General features: G+C 44.3%; 1 protein-coding gene across 1 annotated transcript; it reads right to left on the bottom strand.

The window, feature by feature from the left end:
- Positions 1–3316: 3316 nt before the first annotated feature.
- Positions 3317–8091, bottom strand: LOC117848709 (ultraviolet-B receptor UVR8). The gene is made up of 6 exons (XM_034730224.2): positions 7770–8091; positions 6600–6930; positions 6177–6526; positions 5687–6088; positions 4729–5107; positions 3317–3871 (listed from the first exon to the last, which is right to left on the bottom strand). The coding sequence occupies exons 2-6, from the start codon at positions 6825–6827 to the stop codon at positions 3626–3628; spliced, it is 1605 nt and encodes a 534-aa protein (XP_034586115.1). The 5' UTR covers positions 6828–6930; positions 7770–8091; the 3' UTR covers positions 3317–3625.
- Between the last annotated feature and the right edge of the window lie 447 nt (positions 8092–8538).

The raw sequence follows: 8538 nt of genomic DNA, 5'->3' as shown, positions 1-8538 counted from the left end.
AGATTAAAGATCTCTTGTCTATCCTCATCCCACACACGTACACCTTCTTCCTTCCAGAGCTGTAAAAGGTCATCAACCAACGGCCTTAGGTACACGTCAATGTCGTTGCCGGGTTGTTTTGGGCCTTGGATAAGCGCCGGCATCATAATGAACTTCCGCTTCATGCACAGCCAAGGAGGAAGGTTGAACATACAAAGGGTCACAGGCCAAGTACTATGGCCACTACTCAACTCACCGAATGGATTGAATCCATCAGTGCTTAAACCAAACCTTATGTTCCTTGCTTCACTTTCAAAGTCTGGGAATGTTCTATCAATTGATCTCCACTGTGCCCCATCTGCGGGGTGTCTTAGCATCTCATCTTCCTTACGGTCTTCTTTGTGCCATCGCATCAACTTAGCATTCACCTTGTTCCTGAACAAGCGCTTCAAGCGTGGTATTATAGGGAAATACCACATCACCTTCGCGGGAACTCTCTTCTTGGGAGACTGCCCCTCGACATCACCAGGATCATCTTGCCTGATCTTATACTGCAGGGCTTCGCAGACGGGACAAGCATCCAATTTCTCGTATTCATCACCACGATAGAGGATACAGTCATTAGGGCATGCGTGTATCTTCTGAACATCCAATCCGAGAGGGCAAATAATCTGTTTAGCTTCATATGTTGTGGACGGTAATTCATTATTCTCGGGGAGAATCTTCTTGACAATGTTCAACATCCCCTGAAATGTTTTATCGGACACACCATTTTTTGCCTTCCATTGCACAAATTCTAGTGTCGTACCTAGTTTTTTATGACCCTGTTGGCAACCTGGGTACAACAATTTTTGGTGATCATCTATCATGCGCTGCAACTTTGCTGCTTCCTTCTCAGTTTTGCAATCTCTGTATGCATCTCGTATCACCTGACCAAGGTCATCAATAGGGCCATTTTCTGCAAACTCATCTTCATCAGCCTCGCCCATTGTAGTACCTGCAAAAGCTTGGCCTGCAACCCAGTCCGGAATGGTGTCATCTTCCTCCTCCTCCTCGCCATCTTCCATTACAACCCCTAGTTCACCGTGCTTGGTCCAAACCAAATAGTTAGGCATGAAACCGTATTTAAACAAGTGGCTGTGAATAGTCCCCCAGGAATCCTTTGAATACTCCTTCCTGTTATTGCATTGGAAGCATGGACAACATACGAACCCATTCTCTGGCTTGTTCGCTTTTGCCACTTCGAGAAAATAATGCAAGCCATCAATAAATGACTTGCTCCGCCTGTCTGCATTATACATCCATTGCCGGTCCATCTGCATCGTATTACGCATGAAAATGGATTACACTTGACAATGGATTACGCGTGAAAATCGATTAAAGATCCAAACAACATGGTACAATACAACAACATGAAGATCCAAATATACATATTTAAATTAAAGTCCCAAACAACATGATACAATACAACAAGCCATCCACTGGTTATTATCAAGGAGGACTTTAAGCATCCTTGGACGGTGAAGACGAAGGTTCCGCTGACCCAACCTCATCCTTAGGTTTATTTGTGCCGCCTGAAACGGTAGTACTAAGTGGACATGAAACACCCGGGACTGAGGGTGGAGCATAACGACCACCAAAAGGAGGTTCCTGACCCGCGGCAACAGCTTCTTCATGACGTTGCTGCAAATAACGAAGCATTGCTTTTTCCAGCGCACTCTTTTTCTTCAGCTTATGCTGAGGGCCAACTATGATTGGAACCTTGCCATAATAGGAACCACGATCGCCCCCACCATCGCCACTTCCTCCAGTAGCAGAAGCCATCTATGTACAAAAATTATTATCTTAACACTGCATAAGTTGTTGAACTTGAAGACCGTGATCATCTCGCGAGGATGTCCTCAACTGGGCGGCACCGCACTTCGTCATGAAAGAGGTTAGATGCTACGGAAAAGGGGACACGGTCACGATGTCCGTATCCACTCTTTCTCGTAGAATCGAACCTCCTTCTTGACATACGTTGCTGCTCGGCGGAGAACATCATCGGAGAGATGAACACGGTATGCAAGTTCAACAAGTATGGATTTAAAAAACCATATTGAATTTGATAAGATAAACCGTCTAGACAAGGTAGCATCATTTTTAAACCACTGCAATAATGCATACTATATATGACATATCAATCTCCCTCACATTCTAGCTCAAAATACCTCTACATTTTTCTACTTCATCATCACATTCTAGCAAATAATCTTTCCATCTCCAAAGCATAAATCAAAGCATAACACGAGAATGAAGTAGCAAACCTTCGCAACACTTGTGTTGGCCGAGTGAAATTCCCACGAAAATGAGGGAAAAAACTTCGGGCAGCACCTCCCTTGCTTGCTTCGGCACCGCCGGAGAGTAGGTGAAGCTCAGCTCTCTCTGTCAATGTGCTGGACTGGCTCGGGCTAGAGGAGGAAGAAAGTCCTCTGTCTTGGCCGTATATAATGGGGATGAGTTTTTATCCCGGTTAAAAACTCCAACCGAGATAAAAAGGAACACCTTTTGTCCCGGTTGAATAGTTAGTCCCGGTTGGAAGCACCAACCGGGATAAAAGGGTGCCGCCGCCGACAGCCCCCCACTAGCCGTTGCAACCGGGACTAAAGGGGGGCCATTAGTCCCGGTTGCAATTACCAACCGGGAGTAAATCTCCCCTCCATTTTTGCCTACCATGGCGCACCCCTTTTGTCCCGGGCCAACTTTAAACCGGGACAAAAGGGGACGGATCGAAAGCCAATTCTCTACTAGTGAGCTAACATCCCTTAGTGCTAGGTCTGGACCGCTGCTTCAGCCCGTGAGCCGGCACGGTTACTGTTCGTGCTTCACCGTGCCAGACCTAAATGTGCCGGGTGCCGGGTCAAATGGTGCTCGGGTCAGGCTAGGTCGGCTGCCCATTTGGCCAACTACATCTTCTTTCTGAAATTAATGTTAGCCCTTGTTGCATTTTAGTCGACTTTGTTTACTTGTCTACCTCCCATTTTCTCGCACCACCTTTCTATTTAAACTGCGTGCTGCTTCAACTAAAACTCTATTTAAAATGTAAGAAGCCTGCAAGTTTGGGTTTCCATCGGTTGACGTAAGGAGATACCCAATCCAATACAAGTCGAGCGTTTGACCCTGCTTCATTAGCGACGGAAGCATGAATAACGTCAGGCTTACCTTAACGAGCATCACAACCACAAGGCATCTGAATTTAATTAACTGACAGTAACATGTGTACATACGTCATTTCCACAAGCAAAGAATGGAACAACTACAACTAACCAGAGAGTAAGAGCACGGGGCAATCTTCATGTGAAAGAAAGATGAAAATATTCACAAATGTTAAATCATCAATCACAGGCCAGCAACTTATGTATGGATGAAACTGGCAATGAGACCTGACTGTTATATTTACATGATAACTACTGACACAAGTTTTCTAAAGCGAACCAATCTTATGAACAGGTTGTTTCCTTGCTGGTAACTACTTTCACAATGATCAGAGGAGCTGCAGCGGAGACTGCATGCACATATGCAGGGCACAAACTAAGCAGAACCGAGAGATTAGACCACGAAGGTTAGACGAGCACATTTGCAGCGAAGAGAGTGATTGTAGTTGGAGCTAATTGAGGTCGACTTCGACCCGCTCTGGGTTCCCCCTCTCACTTTGCTGTGCAACAAGTTCGGTACCTAGCTGCCCTTTGTCCCCTGCGCCAAAGGCGTAGAGTTTCCCTGAATCTGTCAGTGCAAATGTATGTGCATTCCAGTATATGGAGTTTGTAAGGCTGATCTGAACCATCCTTTCGTTAACTCCTTTCAAAGAAGTCACCAACTCAGGGCTAAGTACGTTAGTATGCCTGTTGTTACCCTGGAAATAACATTACATTCAGAATAAAAAGCAGAAATGGTATGAAAATGATGAATGCTATCTAAATGGCAGCGAAGGGAACTAAGAAGTTACAAGGTATGAGAATATGAGTTTAGACATAAGTGGGTATCTAGTGAGAACTATCATTCTTCTCTACAAAACTGTTTTCTATTTAAACACGAAAAAATATTAAAAATTCCAAAAATAGGAAATGTTCTATGGGGAATTGCATCGCCTTTATTAATTCAAGGCTAAAGCACAGAAAGATTCAAGTGAAATTTCCAGTCAGTGATAACTTTCCAATGTTCCCATTTGTTTGCTTAATTTAGATTAAAGGTATGCGAATTTCAGTTGTTTATTTATCTCTAGACAATAAGAACATGAACTTGAAATCTTTTCTCGGGAGGTTCCATGTCTATTTTGTTCTTACAAATGGTTTTCATATTCCCACTTTAAAATGAGTTCTCAATATGTAAACAGCCTGATGAAATCGCACAAACAATTATTTGTAGCAGCTGGTTATCAAAACATATTTACTTCCATTGCACGAAAGAAAGAAATGGCACAGGTTTTCCTGAACCCAGATGGAAATAACAAAAAAATTTGTCCAGGAATATAGATTATAATGCATCCAAATAAAGAATTTGTTATCGACAATCTTTGGCACCAAAAACTCACTAATATTTAATAGCTTGAAGAATGGTGAATATTTGTGTATTCACTGATCTTGCGTGGCAGATATATGCAATTAAAAATGATCATACATGGCATTGATACGCTATTTCTAATATACAGCAAATAGGAAATCAGGTTGCAGATATTCTTATCAAAAACATAAAAGGGCATGGATGTCTAACCTCAGTTATAGTGTTGTGACCAAGACTTGAAGATTCACCACATCCAAACGAGTAAACATCACCTTTATCTGAAACTACAAATGTTGTGTAATCCCCAGTTGCTACATGGACAGCCTTCACACCGCTCAAAGCCTCAACTACCTTGGGAACAGATTCACATTCCTCATTACCATGACCCAAGCAACCATAACGCCCCCATCCCCAGGTGCAAACACGTCCATCCTTGCCTACAACAGCAGCATGCCATGCTCCGGCAGCAACTACCACTGGCTGTATGTTTAAACTTCGGAATTGCTCTATTAACCTAGGATATTTCTCGTCAGTTCGTGAACCATGGCCAAGCTTCCCTCCTAAGCCACAACCAACAGAATAAACTGACCTGCAAAATTATTGAGATTCCATCATTAGGACATTCTATTGTTGGTTCATAACTATGAAACACTGACTAAGAGAAGTATAAATTTGTGTTAAAGTATTGTCATATCGATAAAGTTCATGAGAGGAGATCTATCATCCCACTTATTGTATCGAATCAAATTTAAACAAGAACTCACTGAAGTTTCCAAGATAAAAAAGTAATAGTTGCGTTAGGATAACAGAGAAATAAGTTAATTGACTAACTTAGCAGACCATTCCAGAAGTTTATTCATAAAGGATTATAGCCTTATAGGTACTATTTAAATGGTATTATATAAACATAGTGGATCAAGATTTCCTATATACAACTCATAAATCATGCTGCTTGTAGACAGACCATTGCATTTGTATCTTTTTCATGCTAAGGTTTGCTTTGACATAGGAATGCAGTTTGATAACTTTGATTCACTTATTAGTTTGATAACTGTAAACTAATCAGGTTGTGAGGTAACGCAGACTGATTTTTCCCTTAATAAAAAAGTGACAGTAGAAGTTACACATCAAGAGTTGACCACATTTTGCATGATTGGAAGAATCTTACATGCCAGTAGGTTGGCATGCCAGAGCAAGGAGATAGCAATAGCCTGCAGCAATCTGCACCACTGGAATGTTCTCAAGAGCCCCTGTGAGAAGATGTGGCTGCACATCATTTGGCTCTGTCTGATGGCCAAGTCTCGTGTCATTACCCCATGAAAATGTATATACACGTCCCTCCCGAGACAATACTGCAGTAAAGAAGTTCCCAATAGCTGCCTGGACAATGTATGTGTCTTTCAGTGATTCAACCATCTGTGGCGTAGTGACAACCCTGGAGCCTTGACCGCCATATTCAACTTCTCCAAAGGAGTCCTTCCCGAATGCATACACCCTACCAGCATCACTGACGAGCATGGTCCGTCCTGCTCCAGCTGCTGCTTGAATAATTCTGATCCCTTGTAATGATCTACAGGAGTAGAAACAGATATGGAGCACTCTGTTCAGTGGCATTTGCATCAAGATTAAAGTTAAACAACTGTAAATTCTGGAAGTACCTGATAACACGAGGTCTCCACTCCTCTTCTAAATTGCCATGGCCAAGCTGACCAGAGTTGTTGGACCCAAAAGTATACACAGCACCGCTTGCTGTCACAGCAATGCTGTGACCAGGTCCGGCAATTGCCTGGGACTTTTCTCTACGGCAACATGCTTCACCTGCCATTATAAACCTAAGAACTAGCTTCCAACTCCCACCACAGCGTTGTTTAAAAAGTTCTCTTTCATGTGCAGTCATAGGCTTAAATATAGCCCTTTTCTGACACATATCCAATGCTGCGAGCTCTGACATTGACAGATCGAAATCAGGAGGGAAATTGGCAGGTTTCCTGAAGAATGTGCATGTTGCCTATTGCAAGCAGAAGGTCCATCAGTGGCAATATCAATTCTACAATGGATAAAAGATACAAAACATTACTTGCCTCCAGGTGGGCGAGGTCCTCAGGGTCCAGATTGCACGATGTGAGGACATGGAGGACAATTGACGGGTTTGCGGCCAATGGGAACTCCCCAGGAGCAGAATCACCAAAGCAGAGGCGCTGCGACCGCTGAAATGATTGCTGCAATGGAGACACAAGAGCAAGCGTGTCATCCACGATGAGGTGGAGGGGGAGAGATGAGGAAGCTCCGCGGCTGGTTGTGGCATCCATCAGCCACTGCTGGAACTTGCACTGCCCAATGCTTTCAACTCAAACTTGTGGTGATCTTAGCTTCGGGCCTCTACACCATGGCGGAATGAGACACTGAACCATCCTGCAATGTGAAACGCATTAACAGCATGACATGCATCCACAATCAATGATTGAGGGTTACTTTCGCAGCAAGCTAATCAACAACCCTCGTCTGGCACAATTAAAAAAGAGATTATTATATTATTCAGCCAAACCAGATGAGTGGATGAGAAAGAATCCATCCAACCAATCCACACAACTATTAAGAATCATAACAAAACAGAGCATATCCGATCCCCCAAATAAACTCACAGACAGATAAGATTCTTTGGCAAACAAAGATGCACCAAACAAGATACCAATCAACACTGGAGATCAAGGAGAAGAAGGATGAACTCAACTAGAAACCCAAACAGCACCTAGACTGAACTAAGAACTCTGCACTTATAGAGGCAAAGATTGCAGGAGAGAGGGGAAGATTTGATCCTGATGAGGAAGATGGTGCCACTGGAAACTTTCAGAAAGAGAAAGCATATTCCCCCCACTCTACCCCCAAAAGTCACCTTTCTTATACTACCCAACAATTATCAAACAATATCCTCAGTTCACCAGCTCTGCACACAAGTGAGATTCCCATCGCATCATCGGCGGCAAAATATCAGTACCACTGACTGTCCAGCAGCAAAGGAAAGGTTTCGATTAGACGGATGAACAGGATCTACGAAATTTGGTTCGATTCACGATTCAGGAGAACCGAAATCGGGACGGGAAAACTCATCTTTGAGCGCAATTCACCAATCCAGACCACGAAAATAGCCAGGATCATCGTTGAGGCAATCAGCCCCGATCATCGGACCAAAGGCCCAAGAACCGACACAGATAATATCGCAGCACACAAGAAAGCATCCAGGAAATCCTTACCCCCAATTCCTCCTGTCAATCAGCCTGCGCAGGAGAGTCAGGGCAAGAATCGAGCTTTCGCCGGGAGCGGCACGATCGGCCGTCAGGTCAATCAACGAACCGAATCGGGAATTCCGGGCGCCAGCGCCAGAGACGGGCGAATCTGGCCAAGAAACAGGGAGAGAGAGGGAGGGAGGGAGGCGGCAGCGACTGGCACGGCACGACTTCTCCCAATAATGATGTGGGGAGGAAGAGAGGAGGGAGAGGTTGCTGCTTGGACGGGCAACTGCGGGCGCTGCGCGTGTATTGTTTTGCGTACGTGCCTTTCGTCGTTGCTGGGATGAGGTGTCGGAGGGAGGCAGCGTGGGGGCAAAGGCGACGGGGCGACGTCGTGGGGCGCAAATTGCCGCGGCCACCCCCACCGTGCCCCTGCCCCGCGCCGATGAACCTGTAGGTGTCGACATGGTGTCGCTGCCCCGTCGCAACTCGCAAGGATGTTCCTCGCGAAATCTCGTGCGCTGCAGTTGCTGAGGTCAATTGGTCGTTGCCGGCGGACATTGTTACTGTATATACGTGCAATACTCTGCCAGTGGACATTGTTAGTGTCGGTTACTGTGTACACGTGCAATACACGATTGTGTAATTACTAGTAATACACATAGCACAATAACTAGAGCACACTCTTGCAAAATTTTTATAGTGCAAAACACAATATGAATAGGCAATAGTAGTGTGAAATCAACCAGAAACATATTGCACATAATAAATAGTTAATTCAAATGAGAAAATA

The sequence above is a fragment of the Setaria viridis genome, chromosome 3, assembly GCF_005286985.2.
Source record: "Setaria viridis chromosome 3, Setaria_viridis_v4.0, whole genome shotgun sequence".
Classification (NCBI taxonomy): Eukaryota; Viridiplantae; Streptophyta; class Magnoliopsida; order Poales; family Poaceae; genus Setaria; species Setaria viridis.
The sequence above is the reverse complement of the archived record's forward strand: the minus strand, read 5'-3'. Positions and strand labels throughout refer to the sequence as shown.

Excerpts from the sequence above, each read along its gene's own strand:
- LOC117848709 (XM_034730224.2), bottom strand. The coding sequence starts at position 6,827 with ATGGATGCCACAACCAGCCGCGGAGCTTCCTCATCTCTCCCCCTCCAC. Across the intron at positions 5,108-5,686 it reads GCATGCCAACCTACTGGCAT|GTCAGTTTATTCTGTTGGTT; the intron begins GTAAGATTCTTC and ends ATAATTTTGCAG. Across the intron at positions 3,872-4,728 it reads GTCACAACACTATAACTGAG|GGTAACAACAGGCATACTAA; the intron begins GTTAGACATCCA and ends TGTTATTTCCAG.